This window comes from Saccopteryx leptura, chromosome 2 (assembly GCF_036850995.1).
Source record: "Saccopteryx leptura isolate mSacLep1 chromosome 2, mSacLep1_pri_phased_curated, whole genome shotgun sequence".
Taxonomy (NCBI): domain Eukaryota; kingdom Metazoa; phylum Chordata; class Mammalia; order Chiroptera; family Emballonuridae; genus Saccopteryx; species Saccopteryx leptura.
The window spans coordinates 367,619,537-367,642,958 of record NC_089504.1 but is presented as its reverse complement, the minus strand read 5'-3'; the positions used below and the strand labels follow the sequence as shown (position 1 = coordinate 367,642,958).

Below are 23,422 nucleotides of genomic sequence, written 5' to 3'. Positions count from 1 at the left end.
AAAATCCTTTCTCATTTAAAGTGATTTTATTTACTGCCATTTATTCTTAATTATGTTCCTTTTTTTTTTTTTCTCTCCCTTTCTTCTTCTTAAAGAAGACCCTTTAACATTTCTAGTAATACTGGTTTGGTGGCAATGAACTCCTTTAGCTTCTTCTTTTCTGGGAAGCTCTTTATGTTTCCTTGATTCTAAATGACAGTCTTGCTGGACAAAATACTGTTGGATGTAGGTCTTTGCTTTTCATCACTTTGAATATATCACGCCAATTCCTTCTGACCTGCAAAGTTTGTGTTCAGAAATTAGCTGACAGTTTTATGGGAGCTTCCCTGGAGGTAAATGCTTTTCTCTTGCTGCTTTTAAGATTCTGTCTTTAACCTTTACTACCTTAATTACAATACGTCTTCATGTGGGCCTATTTGGGTTCATCTTGTTTGGGACTGTGCTTCCTGGAACTGTATGTCTATATCCTTCAACAGGTTAGACAAATTTTAGTCATTATTTTTTCAAGTAGGTTCTCAACCTCTTGCTCTCTTTCTTCTCTTTCAGTACTTCTATGATTTAAATATTGTTACCCTTCATGTTGTCCCAGAGGTCCCTTAGACTGTTCTCATTTTAAAAAATTCTTTTAACCTGGCTGGGTAGCTCATTTGGCTGAAGCATCATCCTGATACACCAAGCTTGTGGGCTTGATCCCCCATCAAGGTACATACAAGAATCAACCAATGAATGCATAGTGACTGAAACAAATTGATATATCTCTCTCTCTCCCTAAAATCAATCAATCATTATTTTCTTTGTGCAGTTCCAACTGGGTGTTTTCTGTTACCTTGTCTTCAGATCACTAATTCTATGCTCTATTTCATCTAATCTGCTGTTGAGTCCACCTAATATATTCATTTCAATTACTGTATTCTTTTTCTGACTGCTTTTTTTAAGGTTTCTTTCTCTTTATAAGTTCTCACCGACATCATCTAGTCTTTCTCTAAGTTTATTGAACATCCTTAGAACAGTGATTTTGAACTCTGCATGTGGTAGATTACTTGCCTCCATTTTATTTAGTTATTTTTCTGGAGTTTTTCCTTTTGGGACATGTTTCTATGTCTCCTCATTTTGAGTATCTCCCTGTGTTTGTTTCTATGTATAGATAGATAGATAGGGGCACTTCTCCCAGTCTTGGCAGGGTGGCCTTATGTAGTAGGTGTCCTCTGGATCAGAGTAACAAGGTCTCCCTGGTCACTGAGCTGCATACTCCAGGGGTGTCCCTTGGGTGGGTTGTGTGTGCCCTCCTGTTGTAGTTGAGCCTGGATTACTGTTGGCATGTCAGTGCACAGGATTTACCCTCAGCTGACTGGCTGTATGGACTGGTTATGACTATAGTATAGGTCAGCTGTGTATATGGCACTCTGTGGGGCTAACCCCATTGAGTGGGATTCGCTGCAGTGGGACTCTGGTGCCTACAGAGATCATCCTTTGGGTATATAATGTGTGGAGCTAACTGGGTGGTATTCTGGTGTGGTCCAAAGCTTGCCATCAAAGGTGATGATTTTGGGGCCTTTTGGAAGTGGTTCAGGTGTAGGACCAGGCCCGAGTCACTGTCTATACCCTTCCTGGGTCCAGCTGGTAGGAATTACAAAGATATGTGCATTGGTAACTGACTGTGCTTTGCTTGGAAATGCCTGGGAGAGGTTATGCTGTGGCCCGAGACCTGCTGCCACTAGTGCCTGTCTAGGAGTTGTTTAACAAGAGGTACAAGGCACACTGAGGCCAGCCTCTGCTTATAAGGAGTTTTTGAACTTTTCAGAAATTTTATGAAAGTCCACAGCACATGCAGGTGTAGGCCACTTCTGTGTAAGAGTCAGAAAGAGGTTCTGACCTATGCATGAGCTGAGTGAGGTGATTTCTTAGGGAATCACTAGGGCAGGGAAAATTTGATGGAGACTCAGATTTGCTGCCTGTTTGAGCCTACAGGATGGGTTGGTGGAGGGCTCAGCAAAGAAACAATGGCACCTGCTTGTTGGCTCTGTGGGAAGAGGGCTCAACAAAGGAACAAAGCTCTTTAGTCCCAGATAGCGCTGCCCCTCCAGTGTTCATCCTAAAACCAGACAACTCAGTTCCTCCTATGTCCCTGGCACTTTTTGAGCTGCTGCTTCAGTGCTGGAGCTTAAAGCAAGTGAATCCATCAGTAAGTAAGTCTGTGCATGAGTCTTTTTAAGAGAAATGCCTGGAACTCAAGCAACCCTCCATCTCACCTAGATGGAATGTCCACTGATTCTCACAGCCAGATATGGAGACTTCTTCCTGGCCTTGCTGGCCTGGGATGGGTAGCCTAGTGTGTGGCTGATACCCCTCACTCCTCAGGAGAGACCGGCATAGCCAAGACATCCTCCCCCATTCTTAACCAATACATGTGGGTGGAAGATCAGCTCATCTTCCATCTCCACCCCTCCTACTAGTCTTATCATGGCTTCTTTATATCCTTAGTTATAGGGGTTCTGTTCAGCTAGTCTTCAGGTGGTTCTCAAGGGTGGCTGTTCTATAATTTAGTTGTAATTCTGATGTGGTTGTGGGAGGAGGTAAGCATAGCATTTATCTACTCTGCCATCTTGACCAAAAGTCCCTAGACCATCTTAGTGTAGAACTCTTCATGGCTATCAACTAAAGCCTGATACTTTGGGTCCTCGTTTCACTAATTCTCTCCAGTGGGTCTTGAACTCTACATCTCCTCAGCACTTCAAGACTACAGAAAGTTTTTCTCTGCTTTCCAGATGTTTTCAACTTACCCCTTCAGCCTTCTTTTTCAGCACAAATTTAGACTTATACAAGTGTCTTAAGAAGAAATCAAAGTGTTTGAGACCCCTTAAATCTCCAATCTTGTTAATTCAGTTTCTGAAGACTAACAAAAGCTCTGCTTGTTTCTCTGTTCCTAGCAATAATCCTGTGCTTAGTCCAAATTCATGTTGAAACATATACTGAAAATTTAGTTCCTGTTGCTCCCAGAACTCCAGTTCCTTATTTCCAAATGTATGTAAGTCAGCCCTCTCTTAACATTCCATAGGCTTCTCAAATTTAATGTCCAAAACTGAATTCCCTTGCTGCCTGTCAATTCTGTTCTCTCGGCATTCCCTATCTATGTTAATAGTATTACCATTCATTCAGTTATCCAAGAAGAAAGTTAGAAACTACGTTTGACTCCTCTCTCAACACCAAACCCAACTAGTCATTAAGTCCTATGGATTATATTTCTAAAATATATGACTCTCTGTTCCAATACCCTCATCATCTCCTACATTACTACTATAACTTCTCAAATGAACTGTTTTGTTTTTCTATCCTCTCCACACCATTACTTCCCCTGCTGCTGGGTGATCTTCCTAAAATGCAAATCAGATCATAAGTGTTCTCTCATAAAATATTTCAATAGCTTTGTTATAGCCTGCCTCTCTGCCAGTCCACTTCTGCAAGTGTAGCACCCTATGCTTTTTTATTTATTGTTTAATTTTAGAGAAAGGGGAGGGGGGGAGGGGCAAAGCTGGAAGAATCAACTCATAGTAATAGTTGCTTCTCGTATGTGCCTTAACTGGGCAAGTCCAGGGTTTCGAACTGATTACCTCAGCATTCCCAGTCAACACTCTATCTGTTGTTCTACCACAGGTCAGGCCATCCCATGTTTTTTGTTTTCCAGATATACCAACTCATCCTTCAAGACCAAGCTTGAGTGTTAACTTATCTACAAAGCCTTTCTTGACCTTCCTAAAGTGTCCCTGTCTCACTTTCCATGTGTCATTATTATTATTCTTTTTGTTGCCTTTTTTCTACTTGCCTGGCCTCCCTTGGTGTTTATCCTATTCACCACCATCTTCATCACCAACACTATCATCAAAATCATCACCATTATCATCATGTAGTAATAAGTATTATTTACAGTGATTTGATTAAATGCCAGACACAATGTTAAGTACCTTATATACATTTCTCCACTTAATTCCATCAGCAACCTAGGAAACAGGTATTATAGCCCTCATTTTATATTCTGTGCCAACTAAATTTTAATTTTAAAAAAATTTAAAGTACTAAGAATATAATGTACAACATGATGATTATAGTCAATACTTATGTACGGTATATGTGAAAGGTGGCCGGCCATAATAAAAAATATCTTGCCTTTTGCAACAGCATGGATGAGGTGACCTGGAGATCATTATGCTAAGTGAAATAAGCCAGGCAGAGAAAGACAAATACCATACGATCTCACTTATATGTGGAATCTAATGAACACAATAAACAAATGAACAAAACAGAAATAGAGGCATGGACACATGGAACAGACAAATAGCTGTCAGAGGCATGGGGGAAGAGGGAACTGGATGAAAGAAGGTGAAAAGATTATCCAAAAAATATATAAACGTAACACAGAAACACAGACAAAATACAGGATGGCAATAGCCAGAGGGAAAAGGGGTGAGGGCAAAGAGGAGGTGGGCAAAGGAAGGAAAATGGGGGTGGAAAAAGACTTTGCTTGGGATGAAGGGTGCATAATACAGTATTCAGGTGGTGTTACATTGAGTTGTACACTTGAAACATGTATGGTTTTGCAAACCAGTGCCATCCCAGTAAATTTAATTAATAATAATTTACAAAAAGAGAGTAGACCCTATGAGTTTTCATCATAAGGGAAAAACTTTTTTTACCTGTATCTACATGAGATAATGGGTGTTAACTAAACTAATTGCAGTAATCATTTCACAGTATATGTAAGTCAAATCATTAAGCTATATACTTTCAACTTACACAATGCTGAACTTCAATAATATCTCAATAAACTGGGAGGTAGAAAATAGGCTATCTCAGTGGTAAAGAAATGTGTGCAAGGTTACACAGGTAATAAGTATAAATTCAAATACAAGTTTATTTTATTCTAAATCTGTGCTATAAACCACTACCACACCACATATTCAAAGTTTACATTCTTGACATATAGTACAGTGCCTAGCATATGGTAGGCTCTCCATAAATGCTTATTCTGAGGTTGAAAAGTACATATTATAGCCCTGGCCGGTTGGCTCAGCGGTCGAGCATTGGCCTGGGGTGTAGAAGTCCCAGGTTCGATTCCTGGTCAAGGCACACAGGAGAAGCACCCATCTCCTTCTCCACCCCTCCCCCTCTCCTTCTTCACTATCTCTCTCTTCCCCTCCCGCAGCCAAGGCTCCATTTGAGCAAAGCTAGCCCAAGCGCTAAGGATGGCTCTATGGCCTCTGCCTCTGGCACTAGAATGGCTCTAGCTGCAATGGAGCAATGCCCTAGATGGGCAGAGCATCGTCCCCTGGTGGGCATGCCAGGTGGATCCCAGTTGGACGCATGTGGGAGTCTGTCTGACTGCCTCCCCTTCTAACTTCAGAAAAATACAAAAAAAAAAAAATTAAACACACTTGTAGTGTGTCTGTATACTGGAGAGCAAAGTAAAACGCATCTCTCACTGTGCAAAAAAAAAAGAAAAAGAAAAAAAGAAAAGTACATATTATAAAACTCTGCAAGAATTTTATTTCTTATTTTCTTCCACCTTGATTCAGTTTCCTTTGATTTTTATACTTAGCCATCCTTATCCACATCTCCGATAAACACACACCTATTCATCTATGCCCAACTGAACTGTAATTTCTCTAACCCTCCAGACTGGATCAGTAATCCCTTATCTTTGCTCTCAGGGACTTTGTACTTACTCCTTCTATTATATTAATTATATTATTAATATGTATATAATTGTCCTCCCATTAAGCTTAGATTATGAGTTCTTCAAGAAAAAAACACATTTTACTTATTTTTGTATTACCTATGCCTACAACAGTACCAGAATATGAAAAACACCAAATTAACATTTGCTGAATAAATGCAGAATCAGTCACCTGGATGAGAGGGGACGTCCTCACCTTGGAACTCACACTCCCCCACCCCAACTTTATGAAGATAAGTAACATTGTACAACTTTAAGGTGCACAATGTGATAATTTTATAATACATATATACTGTGAAATGATTATCACAAGGTTATTTAGTTAATACCTCCATCATCTCACATAATTACATTATGTGTGCGTGTATGTGTGTGTGCATAGTGTAAAAAGGTGGTCTAGTTTCATTTTTTGCATGTATCTGTACAATTTTCCCAACCCCATTTATTGAATAACTGCCTTTACCCCATTGTATGTTCCTGCCTCATTTGTTACATATTAATAGACTATAAAGGAATGGGTTTATTTCTGGGATCTCTATTCTGTTCTACTGATCCATATGTCTGTTTTTATGATAGTACAATGCTGTTTTGATTGCTATGGCCTTGTAGTAATCCTCCAACTTTGTTCTTCTTTCTCAAGATCTCTATTGCTATCCATGGTCTTTGGTGGTTCCATATGAATTTTTAGAATACTGGTTCTAGTTCTGTGAAATAAGCCATTGGTATCTTGATACAAACTGCGCTACTGAATCTATAGATTGCTTTGGGTACTGTGGACACTGTATTGATATTAATTCTTTCTATTCATGAACACAGTATGTGCTTTCAAGTATTTGTATCTTCTTCAGTTTCTTTCTTCAGTGTCCTATATTTTCCGAGCACAGGTCTTTCACATCCTTGGTTAAATTTATTCCTCAGTATTTTATTCTTTTTGAAGCAATTGTGAATTGATTGTTTTCTTAGTTTTCCTTTCTGATAAGTTCATTATTGGTATATAAAAATGCAATTGATCTCTGAATATTTATTTTGTATCCTACTACTTGACTGAATTCATTTATCAGTTCTAGTATTTTTTTGGTGGGGTCTACAGGATTCTCTATATTCAATAGCATGTCATCTGTAAATAATAACAGCCTTATGTCTTCCTTTCCAAAGTGGATGTCTTTTATTTCTATCAATACTTCTTGTTTGATTGCTGTAGCTAGAACTTCTAGTACTATGTTGAACAACAGTGGTAAAATTGGACATCCCTGTCTTGTTCTTTATCTTAAGGGAAATGCTTTTAGGTTTTGCCTGTTGGGTATGATAGTGGTTGTGGGTTTGTCATATATGGCCTTTATTATATAAAGGTATGTTCCCTTTATTCCCACTTTGTTGAAAGCTTTGATCATAAATGGGTACTAGATTTTATCAAATGCTTTTTCTGCATCTATTGGTATCACTATGTATTTTTTATCCTTCATTGTGCTTCTGTGGTGTATCACATTTATTGATTTCTGGATGTTGTACCAACCTTGCAAACCTGGAATAAATCCCACTTGATCACCGTGTATGATCTTTTTAATATTTTGTTGTATTTGGTTTACTAATATTTGTTAAGATGGTCTTTTCAACAAATGGTGCAGAAACAACTGAATATTCATGTGCAAAAATAGTAATAATAGTAAATCCAGACACAGACATTACTCTCCTCACAAGAATTAACTCAAAATGGATCATGGAACTAAATATAAAACACAAAACCACAATATTCCTAGAAGAAAACATAGAAGAAAACCTAGGTGACTGGGTATGGCAATGACTTTTTCAATACAACACCAAAGGCATGATCCATGACGGAATTATTAGCTGGACTTCATTAAAATTAAAAACTTCTGTGCTCTGACAGACAATGTCAAGACAATGAGAATTTAAACCAGATACTAGTAAAATATATTTGCAAAAGACACATCTGATAACAAGCTATTATCCAAAATATACAAAGACTCTTAAAAATCAAGAATAAGAAAACTCAATTGAGAGATTCCAAGATGAACGTGGAGTAGGTGGAACCTAAATTCATTTCCTCTGGGTGCCAAACTGGATTTATAGGTAAGTTATAGAGCAATGAACTGGAATAACCAATGGAAGGCTAACTGAGCAGAAGTATTATAACCAAGGATTTACAGAAGAAGCCACGTAGGGACTGTTAAGAAGTACGGAGATGCAGAAAGAGCTGGCCCCCTGCACCTGTATGAAGTGGTTGAAAATCCAGAGAAATTCTCAGCTGCAAAAGTTCCTCCTGAAGAGCATGGGGGTCTCAATTCCACACAGAGATCCCAAACAGAGCTGGGAAGAGGAGCCTGTGTAGCATCTGGCTGTGAAAATTAGTGGGGACTCTGTCAGCCTGAAATGGAAGGGAGTTGCTAGAAATCCAGGTGCTCTTTTAAAGGGACAGTGCCCAGCATCTTGCTCTCAGAAACTCATCCAGGACACTGGTAGAGTGAAGGCAATCCAGGGAATATAGGAGTCATAAAAAGAAGATCTGGGTGGCTTGGCCCCAAGAAGAAATCTGGAGGATTACACAGTGAGGTCCCTGTGCTGAGTCTCTATCCCACACTGCCCTCAGAAGCGATGTTCCCAGGGTCAAGAGCTCCTATTCTTACAGCACCAGCCTGGGGAGTGCACTAGCCTGGTCCTCCAACTACTGGCAGCACCATACTGCCAAGCTTGAGCCCTAAAGAAAGGTCTGATTTCACTCAACAGGGACCTTTGGTTCGCTCTTTTTCTGAAGACGCTCTTGGAGAAGACTCAGTCATTTAGCTTTGCAGCTGTATAACAGGGCCATTTTTCCCTGTTTCCTGTACACACATGGCCTGTGCCCACCTACTTCCACTATACTCCCTGTCACACATATACCTGGTAATTCTCTTGGTGAGTCATTTCCATATTGGGTGGCCTTACCCTCCTTAGCTCAAACCCACAGGGATATCAGACTGCACTGTGCAAAGCTGGGACCTTTGGACTCTTGTCTGGGACTCAAGACAGGTGCTGGATTGTGCAGTTACAGTGAGGGGGAAGGGGGAATTTTACCTCCCCTACAAGTTCAGCCAGGGCTACCCCTCCAATAGGAAACACTTTTGACCTGTTCTTTTGACTCCTGGGGGCTCTTCCCTGATGACCTTACTCCCACAGAGGGGCCACTGGCTACACCCAACCTGAACTTGAGTTTTGCTACTCCTGGGGAAGCTAGGGCTAGAGAGGCTGAGTGGTATGGCTGTGGAATAGGGGCTACTTTTCTGCCACTGAGTGCCTGACTGTGCTGTCACCAAGCAGCATCCCACTAGCCCCATCCTCCCAACACCAATTGCCCTGCCCTATAAAGCTTGTGCTGGGAAGAATCTGTAGCTTATGGCCAGCCTAGGCCCACTCTACAGTTTTGTTGTGGAAAGCTCTTGACAATTATCAGACAACCTCAGGGGATGGTGGAGTAGCCAAGAGGTAGAGGCAGAACTCAGGATGTCCTGGACCTCTTACTGATCTGCTCTCAGCTCAGAGCTGGAGGAAGTCAACTCTTATAGCTCCTACCATGCATGCCCAGGCCTAGGAGAGGAAGCCAGAAAGAGTGGACTGTGTAGTATCTCCAGAAAGACAGCCCAAGGCCAGTTACAGGCAGTATCTGACAGTAACCTGCACTGGAACCCTGTCTGAGGGAACCCAGAACCAATACAACTAGCAACACAAGTGGCACACTGGGGGGGGGGGGTGTCCCTGCAAGCACCAGAACCTTTTTGGAACAACTGCACCTTAGGGAAAAGCGCCTGCATAGTAGCTAATATACTGCACAGTGGATCAAGGTCTATCCTTATAAATGAAGGTCTATCCCCATTCAAAAAAGAGCCAACAACATTCAAAACTCAACTACAACTCCCTAACACATTTTATGAGGCCAACAAAACCCTGATAACAAAACCTTGCAAGGACAAAGAAACAAAAGAAAACTACAGACCAATATTTCTAATGACTACAGATGTAAAATTCCTAAACAAAATAGTAGCAAATCGAATACAACAACACATTAAAAAAATAATACATCATGATCAAGTAGGATTCATTCCAGGAGCACAAGGATGGTTCAGCATATGTAAATCGATCAACGTAATATACCATATCAACAAAACAGAAAACAAAAATCATATAGATGCAGAAAAGGCATTTAATAAGATACAACATCCCTTTATGTTTAAAACACTCAAGAAAATGGGAATAGAAGGAAAATACCTCAATAAAGGCCATATATGACAAACTATCAGCTATCACAATAAATGGTAAAAATAAAAGAAGGTCTTCCTCTAAAATCAGGAAGAAGACAAGGCTGCCCATTCTCCATTCTTATTCAACATAAAAGTTGGATAAGTTCTAAAACTTTTTAGACAGAGCAATCAAGCAAGAGAAAAATAAAAGGCATCCATATCAAGAAAGAAGTAGTAAAGGTATCACTTTTTGTAGATGACATGATCTTGTATATAGAAAATCCCAAAGACTCCACCATAAAATTATTAGAAACAATAAACCAGTACAGTAAAGTTGCAGGACACAAAATCAATATACAAAAGTCTATTACTTTCCTATACGCCAACAATGAAACTTCAAAAAATGAACTAAAAAACCCAATTCCTTTTATAATTGCAACAAAATATAAAATACCTAGGAATAATAATAAAAAATGTGAAAGACCTATATACTGAAACCTACAAAACATTATTAAAAGAAATTTTAAAAGACACAACGAAATAGAAAAATCTTCCATGTCATGGATTGGGAGAATCAACATAGTTAAAACGGCCATATTTCCCAAAGCAATATATAAATTTAATGCAATCCCCATCAAAATCCCAATGTCATTTTTTAAAGAAATAGAACAAAAAGCCACCAGCTTTGTATGGAACCATAAAAGACCCCAAATAGCCAAAACAATCCTGAGAAAAAAGAATGGAGCCAGAGGTATCATACTACTTAACTTCAAATTATATTACAGAGCCATCACAATAACCAAAACACCATGGTATTGGCAGAAAAAAAGACATAAGACCAATGGAACAGAATCAAAAGCCCAAAAATAAAACCACATATATATTGTAATCTTTGACAAAGGAGCCAGAAATGCACAATGGAGAAAAGAAAGCCTCTCCAATAAATGGTGCTGGGAAAATTGGGAAGCCACATGCAAAAGAATGAAACTTGACTACAGTTTGTCCCCCTGCAAAAAAATCGATTCCAAATGGATCAAAGACCTAAATATAAGAGCTGAAACAATAAATTATATAGAAGAAAACATAGGTACTAAACTTATGAACCTTGGCAGTAGTGAACAATTTATAAATTTGACCCCAAAGGCTAGGGAAGTAAAGGCAAAAATAAATGAATGGACTATATCTAACTTAAAAACAACTGCACAGCAAAAGAAACTAACAACAAAACAACAAATAGTCAACTAAATGGGAGACAATATTTACAAACAACAGCTCCGATAATGGGTTAATATCCAAAATACATAAAGAACTCACAAAGCTCAGCAACAAACAAGCAAACAATCCAGTTAAAAAATTGGAAGAGGACAGGAACAGACACTTCTCCCAAGAGGATATACAAATGGCCAACAAATATATAAAAAGATGCTCATCTTCACTATTCAAGAAATGCAAATACATAGGTGGGACATAAAAATGAGACTCAGAGACATGGACAAGAGTGTGGGGGTTACAGGGTGGGTGGGAGGAGAAGGAGGGGATTGGGGGGGAGGGGCACAAAGAAAACCAGTTAGAAGGTGACAGAAGACAATTGGACTTGGGGTGATGGGAATGCAGCATAATCAAATGTCAAAATAACCTAGAGATGTTTTCTCTGAACATATGTACCCTGATTTATTAATGTCACCCTATTAAAATTAATTTAGAAAAAAATTTCCACCCTAAAAAAATAAATAAATAAAAAATAAAAACAAAACTACAATGAGATACCACCTCATACCTGTTAGATTGGCTGTTATTAACAAGAAAGGTAGTAAGTGTTGGAGAGGTTGTGGAGAAAAAGGAACCCTCATTTACTGCTGGTGGGAATTCAAATTAGTACAACCATTATGGAATAAAGTTTGGTGGTTCCTCAAAAAACTAAGAATAGAACTACCATATGACCCAGCAATCCCTCTACTGGGTATCTACCCAAAAAACTCAAAAACAATGCTACGTAAAGACACACGCATCCCCATGTTCATCACAGCATTATTCAGTGGCCAAGACATGGAAACAACTAAACTGTCCCTCGATAGAGGATTGGGTAAAAGCAGATGTGGTACATATAGTAAATGAAATACTACTCAGGCATAAGAAATGATGACATACTGCCATTTATGACAACATGGATGAACCCTGAGAACATTATATTGTGTGAAATAAGTAAATCAGAAAAAACTAAGAACTGTATGTTTTCACACATAGGTGAAATTGAGACTTGTAGATATAGATAAAAGTGAAATAGTTACCAGTGGTAGAGGTATGTGGGGGAGGGGTGGGTGGAAGGGTGTAAAAATGGACAAATATAAGGTGACTAAAAATGATTTGGCTTTGGGTTTTAGGTATATGACATAATCAACAGTTCAAATGCTATAGAAATGTTCACCTGAAACCCATGTACTCTTATTGATCAATGTCACCCTGTTAAATTTAATTTTCTAAATAAAACTATTTTTTTAAAAAAGGACTCAACTACAATAAGAGGGCACACATAATACACAGAAGAGACATTCCTGGAGCACCTAGCTCAGGTGATCTGGAAGATTATGCCACTGAGCCCCACAAGACACCTACAACATAAAACCCCTCTAACAAGTTTTGGGAGTCATAGCAGATCTAGCTAATATACAGAGACAAAGATAAAAAGACAGACAAAATGGGGAGACAAAAAAAAACAACAACCATGTCCTAAATGAAAAAAAAAGAGAAATTTCCAGAAAAAGAACTAAATAAAATGGAAGCAACCAAGATACCAGATGTAGAGTTCAAAACATGATTATACGGATGCTCAAGGACCTTAGAAGAATGAATGAACTCAGTGAAAGCCTCAACATAACATAAACATAAACATAGTAAACATAAAAAAGGGCACAGAAATCATAAAAAAGAACCAGTCAGAAATAAAGAATACAGTATAAGAAATGAAGAATACCCTGGAAGGTATCAACAGCAGGTTGCAGAGGATCAAATCAGTGATGTAGAAGACAAGTTAATATAAAGCATCAAAGCAAAACGACAAAAAGAATTTTTTTTTATGAAAGTCTGATGGACCTCTGGAACAACAGCAAGCGTAACATCATAGAATGATAGGGGCAACAGCAGGAACAGAGAGAAAGCAAGGGATCAAGGACCTGTTTGAATAAATAATGGCTAAAAACTTCCCTAACCTAATGAAGGAAAAAGAGACACAAGTCCTAGAAGCACAGAGAGTCCCCAGTGAAAAATAAGATTAAAATGGTAACATTAAAGATGAAGAGAGAAGCAGCTACAGAAAGACAGTTAGTTACCACCAAGGGAGCCCCCATAAGGTGTCAGCTGATTTCTCAAGAGAAAACACTTCAGGTCAGAAGGGCTTAGCATGAAATATTCAAAGTGATAAAAAGCAAGGACCTACAACCAAAACTACTTTACCCAGTAAGGCTATCATTTTGAAATTAAAGGTAAAATAAAGAGCTCCTCAAGCAAAAAACAAACAAAAAAGAACTAAAAGAATTCATTATCATCAAACCAGTATCACAAGAAATGTTATACAGTCTTCTTCAAAAATAAAGAAAGAAAGGGAGAAAGAGATGGGAGGGGGGAGAGGAACATAGGTATAAAGGATAAAATGGCAATAAATAAGTACCTATCAATAATTACTTTAAATGTAAACAGATTGAATGCTCCAAAAAAGAGCTGAATGTATAAGAAAGCAAGACTCATATATGCTGTCTACAAGAGACCCACTTCAGAACAAAAGATATACACAGACTAAAAATGAAGAGATGGAAAAAGATATTCCATAGAAATGGAAACGAAATAAAAGCTGGGTTAGTAACCCTTTTATCAGACAAAATAATTTCAAAACAAAGGCTACAACAAGAGACAAAAAAAAAAGAGAAAGATATTACATAATGAAAAGGGGTTAGTCCAACAAGAAGATATAACCCTTGTTAAGATATATGCACCCAACATAGAAGCACCTAAATATATAAAGAAGATCTTGATGGACATAAAGGGAGAGATAGATAATAACACAGTCATAGTATGGGATTTTAATATCCCATGGACACTGATGGGTAGATCTTCCAGACAAAAAATCAACAAGGACACAGCAGCTTAAACCACAACTCGAACAGACGAATTTAATTGATATTTAAGAGTATTTTACCTCAAAGTAGCAGAATATACATTTTTTTCGAGGGCACACAGAACATTCTCTATACCACATATGAGGACACAAAACAAGTCAATAAATTCAAGAAGGTTAAAATCATATCAAGCATCTCTAACAGCAATGGTATGAAACTAAAAATCAATTACAAGGAAAAAACTTTATAAACAAACAGATGGAGGCTAAATAATATGTTACTAAACAATGAATGGGCCAATGACAAGATCAAGGGAAAAAAACAAGTTACCTTGAGACAAATGAAAATGAATACACAACAACCTAAAAATTCATGGGACATGGAAAAAACAGTCCTGAGAACAAAATTCATAGCATAACAGGCCTACCTCTAAAAGGAAAAATTAAAATCTCAAATAAACAATCTAACTTTATGGCTAAAAGAACTAGAAAAAAACAAAGCCCAGAATAAGCAGAAAAAAAAAAAAAGTAAAATTAGAGCAGAAAAAAATGAGAGAGACTAAAAATAAATAAATAAATAAAAAGATCAATGAAACCAAGAGCTGATTCTTAGAAAAGATAAACAAGATAGACAAACCTTTAACCAGATTCATAAAGTAAAAGAAAGAAAATCCAAATAAATAAAATGGAAATAAAAGCAGAGGAGCAACAATTGACACCACAGAAATACAAAGGCTTGTAAGAAAATATTACGAACAACCATATGCCAATAAATTGCATAACCTGGGTGAAATGGATAAATTCCTAGAAACATATACTCTTCCAAGACTGTATCAGGAAGAATAAGAAAATATGAATAGACCAATTACAATTCACGAAATCAAAACAGTAATAAAAAAACTCCCAGCAAATGGAAGTCCTGGAATAGATGGCTTCACAGGTAAATTTTACTAAACATTCAAAGAACTAACATCTACCCTTCTGAAACTATTCCAAAAAATTCAAAATGAAGGATGACTCCCAAGCTCATTTTATGAGGTCAGCATTATCCTAACTTCAAACCCAGATAAAGAAGCTACAGAGAAAGGAAATTAGAGGCCAATATTCCTGATGAACATAGATACTAAAATCATCAAGAAAATATTAGCAAACTGGACACAATAATACATGAAAGAGATCATACACCATGATCAAGTAGGATTTATTTCAGGGATGCAAGGTTGGTACAATATTCACTAATCAATAAATGTGATACACTACACAAAAAAAGTGAAGGATAAAAATCACATGATCATATCAATAAACACAGAAAAAGCATTTAATAAAATCCAGCACCCATTTGTGATAAAAATTCTCAGCAGAGTGGGAATAAAGGGAACATACTTCAATAAAATAAAAGCCATCTATGACAAACCCACTGCCAACATCATACTCAACAGGCAAAAACTAAAAGCATGTCCTTTTAGATAAGGATTAAGACAGAGATATCCAGTTTTACCACTATTATTCAACATAGTATTAAAAGTTCTAGCCAAAGCAATCGACAAGAAAAAGAAATAAAAGGCATCCAAATTACAAAGAAAGAAATAAAGCTGTCATTATTTGCAGACGACATGATACTGGATATAGAGAATCCTACAGACTCCACCAAAAAACTACAAGAACTGATAAAATGAATTCAGTCAAGTAGCAGGATACAAAATAAATATTCAGAAATTGGTGCCATTTTTATACATCAATAACTATTATAAAGAGAAACTAAAAAAATAATCCCATTTACAACTGCAACAAAGAAAATAAAGTGCCTAGGAATAAATTTAACCAAGGATGTGAAAGACTTGTACTGAGAAAATTATAAGATACTTAAGAAAAAACCGAGGAAGATACAAATAAGTGAAAGCACATGCTCATGAACAGGAAGAATTAACAACTTTAAAATGTCCATACTATCAGAAGCAATCTATAAATTCAATGTAACTCCTACAAAATAACAATGGCATATTTCACAGAACCAGAATATTCCAAAATTTAATATAGAACTACAAGACACCCATTATAGCCTCAGCAAGTTTGACAAAGGAGGCAAGAACATATAGTAGGGTAAAGGCAGTCTATGCAGTAAACGGTGTCGGGAAAATTGTACTGACACATGCAAAAAAGTGAAACTAGACCACATTCTTACACCATAAACAAGAATAAACTCAAAATAAGTTAAAGATTTAAATATAAGACTCAAAGTCATAAAAATCCTAAAAGAAAATACAGACAGTAAAATATCTAGTAGCATTATTTTTTTCTGATACATCTTCTTGGACAAGGAAAACTAAAATAAACAAAAGGGACTACATCAAACTAAAAAGGTTTTGCATAGTGCCTGACCAGGCGGTGGCACAGTGGATAGAGCATCAGACTGCGATGCAAAGGACCCAGGTTCATGACCCCGAGGTCACCAGCTTGAGTGCGGGCTCATCTGGTTTGAGGAAAGCCCACCAGCTTGAACCCAGGGTTGGCTGGCTCCAGCAAGGGGTCACTTGGTCTGCTGAAGGCCTGTGGTCAGGGCACATATGAGAGGGCAATCAATGAACAACTAAGGTGTTGCAACGCGCAATGAAAAGCTGGTGATTGATGCTTCTCATCTCTCTCCGTTTCTGTCTGTCCCTGTCTATCCCTCTCTCTGACTCACTCTCTGTCTCTGTAAAAAATAAATAAATAAATAAAAATTAAAAATAAATAAAGAGGTTTTGCATAGCAAAGGAAACTATCAACAAAATAAAAAGACAACTCATTGAATGGAAGAACATATCTGCCAGTGATATATCTGATAAGAAGTTAATATACAAAAGTTATAAAGAACTCAAAACAAACACTAAAAACACAAATAATCCAATTAAAAAATGGACACAGGACCTGAAAAGACACTTCTTCCAAAGAGGACACAGAGATGACCAATAGATGTAGGAAAGATGCTCAAAGTCACTAATCAGAGAAATCCAGATCAAAAACACAATGAGATATTACCTCACACCTGTCAGAATGGCTAGCATCAATAAATCAACAAACAACAAGTTTTGGCAAGAATGTGGAAAAAAGAGATCTCTTGTACACTGTTGGTGGGAATGCAGATTGGTGCAGCCACTGTGAAAAACAATATGGAGTTTCCTCATAACATTAAAAATGGAGCTGCCTTATGACCTAGCAATTCCACTTCTGAGAATATAGTCAGAGACCCAAAATACTGATTCAAAAGAGTATATTCACCTCTATGTTTATTGCAGCACTATTTACAATAGCCAAGATTTGGAAAAAGCCTAAGTGCCCCTCAGTAGATGAGTGGATAAAAAAAACTGTGGTTCATTGACACAATGGAATACTGCCTCAGCCATAAAAAAAAAAAAGAAGGAAATCTTACCTTTTGTGACAGCAAGGATGGACCTAGATGGTGTTATGATAAGTGAAATAAGCCAGTCAGAAAAAGACAAATAAAATATTTTACTTCTATGTGGAATCTAATAAACAAAATGAATGGATTAAGCAAAAAAAAAAAAAAAAAGACACAGACATCAGGTGTTGATTACCAGAGGAAAGGGTGGTGGGAACAGGTAGAAGAGGGTGAAGAAGTGGATAAATGGTGACAGGAGACTAGTCCATAAGTGGTGAACACACAATACAATATACAGATAATCTACTGTATTTCCCCATGTATAAGACGCTCCCATGTATAAGACACACCTTAATTTTAGGCCCAAAATTTGAAAAAAAATGTATTACATAAAGTTATTGAACTCAAGTTTTATTCATCATAAAATTCATACAATTCCCCCTCACTGTCATAACTCCCACCCATTCGCTTGTCCTCATCGGTGTCTGATGAAGAATCAGTGTCTTCAACAATGAGCGCAAAAACAAGTGCAAAAAAGCAAGAAATGTGAGTAAAAGAAATCTACAACCACTGTATAAGATGCACCCAGTTTTTAGACCCCAAATTTTTTGAAAAGGGTGTAACTTATACATGGGGAAATATGGTATTAAAGAATTGTATACTTGAAACCTATTTAATTATCTTATGTGTCAATGAATTCAATAAAAAAAAACTGAATTAAAAAGATGGGCTCAAGATCTGAATAGGCATCTTACCAAAAAAGATATGCAAATGACAAATAAGTACAGTTACCCTTAAACCTGGGTTTGAACTGTGTGGGTTCACTTATAAGTAGATATTTTTCAGTAAACATACTTTAGGCCCTTTTGTTTCCCCAGGTTTACATGTGTGGATTTAACCACCACAGATGGAAAACAGTATTTTCTGTGGATACCAAAGGCCATGTGCATTGTTCTTTGCCACTATATATGATAAGGGATTTGAGTGTCCACTAGTTTTGGTACCCATAGGGGCCTTAGAACTAATCTTCCACAGATACTGAGTTAAGTTTTGGGGGAGTCAAAAGTAATAAGCAGGTTTTCAACTGTGCGGTGGAGTCAGTGCCGGTAACTCCTACATTGTTTCAGGGTCAACTGGATATGAAAAGATGTTACATATATCATCTTGCAAATTAAAATGAAATACAGTACTACTAAATACTTATTAGTATGGCCAAAATCCAAAACACTGACATTAAATGTTGATGATGATATGGAGCAACAAGAGCCCTCATTCACTGCTTGTAGAATGCATAATGGTACAGCAAGTTTGGCAGTTTCTATCAAATGTAAATATGCTCTGGCCCTGGCCAGTTGGCTCAGTGGTAGAGCATAAGCATAGTGTGTGGAAGTCCCGGGTTCGATTTCTGGTCAGGGAAAACAAGAAAAGTGACCACCTGCTTCTCCACCCCTTCCTCTTCTCTCTCTTCCCTTCCCACAGCCATGGTTCGATTGATTCGAGCTCAATGATGGCCCTGGGTGCTAAGGATGGCTCCATGGAGCCTCTGCCTCAGGTACTAAAAATAGCTCAGTTGTGAGCATTGGCCCCAGATGGGCAGAACACTGGTCCCAGATGGGGGTTGCTGGGTGGATCCTGGTTAGGTTAGAGTGATGAACAGGTGGAACACGAATTTTTAGGGCACTGAAACTATTCTGTGCAATACTGTAATGATGGATACATGTCATTATACATTTGTCAAAACTGTAAGAATCTACTACACTAAGAGTGAATCTGAATGTAAAATATGGCTTATAATGTGTCCGTGTGGGTTTATCAGTTGTAACAAATGTACTACTGTTGTACAGGATGTTATCAGTGGAAGAGGCAGTCCATGTGTAGAGATAGGGGACAAATGGGAACTCTTTGTACTTTCTACTTAACTTTGCTGTGAACCTGTAACTATTTCAAAAAAATAAAGTCTATTTAAAATACATAGCTCTTAACCATTTAATACTTCTATCCAGATCAGAAATTGTTCTTCCCACTATGGATCAGAAGGCAAAAAAACCACTAACTGATTACATATTTCTAAAACTTGGCTTCCAAAATCATTTTAACTGGTAAGGTAAGGATCACAATGAGGATCAAAGAACTCACTTTGCAATTTTCTTCCTGTGTTCTTTTTGCCTTTGTTCTTCTTTTACTTGTTCTCTTTCAATATCCATGAAAAGTCGTCTATATCTCAGATACTGCTTTTGACGCTAAAGGAAAGAAGTTAAAATTGTTAAGTTTCTGCTCTCAGAGGACTTTTCAAGGGAAAGAAAAATACCTTTGAGAACTTAGACAACAAAACTATCAGATACAGAAGTCACATGGTACTAAGTCCTCAATTTCCTTCTATTTGTGGTGGCTCAGAATAATATCACATACAGCAAGAGCTTTATATTTTCAAGCACACAGTTATCAGATGTTATAGACAAGTCAGAGAAAGAAGTACTAATTAAATTTTCCCTTAGTATAGTCCCTTGTCAACACTTGAGGAAATGACTATTATTTGATGATAAAATATATACTGTTATTTATTACTCCCAAGTATTAAGTACCATAGAAGCAGGGCCACAGAATAAATGTAATACCATTTTATAACAACAATAGTCACTTTAACTTTTCAAAATTAAAACCATACCACAGAAGCATACTCTAAGCCTAGCCTAACATGGTGGGGAGGAGAGGAGGACTGAGAAATATAAGAGCATCATACTTTTAAAGGGAATTAGTATGTATAATAAAAGCAAGTGCTACTATTATGTGTGTGATACGTTCATACCTCTAGATTTATATGTTCTCTTTTAAGGGCACAGGCTACTTAAAAGCAGTTCTCATTACTGAAGATACAGCACAATCATCATGGTACTTTAAAAACACTGATGCCCCAACCCTACCTTTTCAGATACAAAAAAATATATCTGAAAAAAGCTCATCTGATTCTGGAGCATGGCTAGTGTTAAAAATTGCTGGTTTAAACTAACTTTGGATTAAAAAGGGGAAAAAAAGGAAGCCATAAATTAAATCTCTTCAAGTAAGTCATTTTGAAAATATCACTGAACAAATTCACTAAGATCATATCTCTGATGTCACATCAAGGTATCTAAATCCTAGGAGCAAAGAAGTGAAGTTTAACCTATTATAATGTTCAAAGTAATTTCTATGCCTTTTACTATGGAATTTGTAGTATTATCTCTTAATTATTATGACACAACAAATTATTTCCAATTTCACACATACTGTTATAATAGAAACACTGGTGTCCAAAAACAATGATCATCACATACCTCTTTCTTATCCTCTTCTTGATCTACTCCAAACTGAAGCGCCAGTGGAGTCTGGAATTCAGTGTTCAATCCTGATTGATATTTATCATAAACCTGTTAAAAAGTTCAGTTACAAAAAGTGACAAAATTGCCAAAAGCTAGCCCCATGTATGCTTTTGATATTTTCATCTATTGATTCTTTTCATCTGCAACCTTAAGTTCAACTGAATAAAAAACCAAAATATATACATAAAAGAATAAAGTAAAAAAAGAATGAAAGGAAGAGTTTCAGAAGAAATTAACCAAATAAAAAACAATAACCAAAGAAAAAGATTCAAGTCAAAAACATAAATTAATTAATAACAAATCAAAATGTTCAGAATGAAAGTTCTTCTAAAGTAGTCACTTACATGCTTGGAATAGTATCAAAGATATAATACCAGCTCCCTTAATGTGTCAAATATATAAACATTTTCAATTTACACAACTCTCTTGAGAAGAAGAGTCTATCATAAACAATTGACAGACATGGCAGCATGGAAACTGAGCTAATTTCTCAAGTATTATTAAGAAAGTCTTATGACATAATTTGGTTTACCTACTTGGACATCATATGGGTCAAATTATGATCTCTAACTTTTAGAAATAAAAGCTTAAAATTATTTATATCTTTTTAGCTTAAAATTTATCTTTCAGGAAAGTTTGAAGATACAAGAATCAACTGTATTTCTATATACCTAAAATGAACAATCTGAAAATGAAAAAAATCCATTTACAATACCACCAAGAAATAGTTAGAAATATTTTTTCTAATTTATTCACTTTAGAGACAGAGAGGAAGGGAGAGAGAGAGAGAGAGAGAGAGAGAGAGAACAGAGCATCTATCTGTTCCTGTATGTGCCCTGACTAGGTGTCAAACCTGCAAGCTTTGATTATTGGGATGATGTGCTAACCACCTGAACTATCCAACCAAAGCGAGGAATAAATTTTGAACAAATAAAGTGGAAATTTTAAACTCTGAAACTTAAAAAAACATTGTTGAGAGAAATTAAAGAAGATCTAAATAAACAGAAAGGCATCTCATGTTCATATCTCAGAAGACTTACTATTGTTAAGATGGTAGTATTCCCTGGCCTGTTGGCTCAGTGGTAGAGTGTCGGCCTGGCATGCAGAAGTCCCGGGTTCGATTCCCGGCCAGGGCACACAGGAGAAGCGCCCATCTGCTTCTCCACCCCTCTCCCTCTCCTTCCTCTCTGTCTCTCTCTTCCCCTCCCGCAGCGGAGGCTCCACTGGAGTAAAGATGGCCCGGGCGCTGGGGATGGCTCCTTGGCCTCTGCCCCAGGCACTAGAGTGGCTCTGGTCGCAAAAGAGTGACGCCCCGGAGGGGCAGAGCATCACCCCCTGGTGGGCAGAGCATCGCCCCCTGGTGGGCATGCCGGGTGGATCCCAGTCGGACGCATGCGGGAGTCTATCTGTCTCTCCCCATTTCCAGCTTCGGAAAAATACAAAAAAAATAAATAAATAAATAAAATAAATAAATAAATAAATAAAAAGATGGTAGTATTCCCAAACTGATCAACAGATTTAATGCAGTCACTATCAAAATTTCATTTAGTTGAGGTCCTGGCAGGGTGGTTCAGTGGATGAGGCGTCCCTCCAGGTGTGCCAAGGTCATAGGTTTGACCCTCAGTCCACGTACGCACAAGAAGCAATCAATGAGTACACAACTAAGTGGAACAACCAGTTGATGCTTCTCTCTCTTTCTTTCTCCTTTCCTCCTATCCTCCCCAAACTCAAATCAATGGATTTTTTTTTATTTCAATTGAATTCTTTGTATAAATTAACAAAATAATTCTTAATTTTCTATAAAAATGCAAGGGACTCAGAATAGCTGAGATGATCTTGAAATAGAAGACAAAGTTGGAGGATTCATTCTTTCCAATTTCAAAACTTATTATAAAACAAATTAATCAAGACAATGTGTTTCTTTGAATATATGTACCCTGATTTATTGATGTCACCCCATTAAAATTAATAAAAATTTAAAAAAAAAGACAGTGTGGTACCAGCATAAAGATGGACAGATATATAGATCAACAAAATAGAAATGATAGTTCAGAAATAAACTCTTATATTTACACTCAAATGATTTTTGACAAGAGTACCAAGAAAATTCAATGGGTAAGAATAATCTTCTCAACAAATAGTGTTAGTATAACTGGATACCCACATGAAAAGAATAAAGTTGTATCCCTACCTAATCCCATATACAAAAATTAACTCAGAGTGAATCACAGCTCTAAATGTAAGAGACATAAAATTCTTACAGTAACACATAAATCTTTATGACCTTGGATTAGGCGATGGTTTCTTAGACATGACACTAAAATCAAAATACACAAACACACATACACACAGACACCGAAAATTGATAAACCGGTCTTCATCAAAATTAAAAACTGTTCTTACACTACATAGGACTAATAAAGAACCTGTATGGAGAATAAATTAAGAACTCACATAACTCGATAAATAATCAAAAGACAAAATAACCCAACTACAAATCAGGCAGAGAATCTAACAGTTTTCCAAAGAAGGTATACAAATGGCTAATAAGCACATGAAAAAATGCTCATCATTAGCCATCAAAAAAATGTAATCAAAACCACAATGAAATACATCCTC

At 37.1% G+C, this 23,422-nt stretch overlaps 1 protein-coding gene across 5 annotated transcripts in view; it reads right to left on the bottom strand.

Moving 5' to 3' along the window:
* Positions 1-23,422, bottom strand: part of CCDC15 (coiled-coil domain containing 15) — a 99,071-nt gene that overhangs the window by 29,461 nt on the left and 46,188 nt on the right. For all 5 annotated transcript variants that reach the window (XM_066366473.1, XM_066366471.1, XM_066366472.1 and 2 more), the window contains 2 exons: positions 20,759-20,851; positions 19,584-19,687 (listed from right to left, as the gene is read on the bottom strand). In XM_066366473.1, the coding sequence (XP_066222570.1) occupies positions 19,584-19,687; positions 20,759-20,851 (197 nt within the window). The remainder of the gene's footprint in view (positions 1-19,583; positions 19,688-20,758; positions 20,852-23,422) is intronic.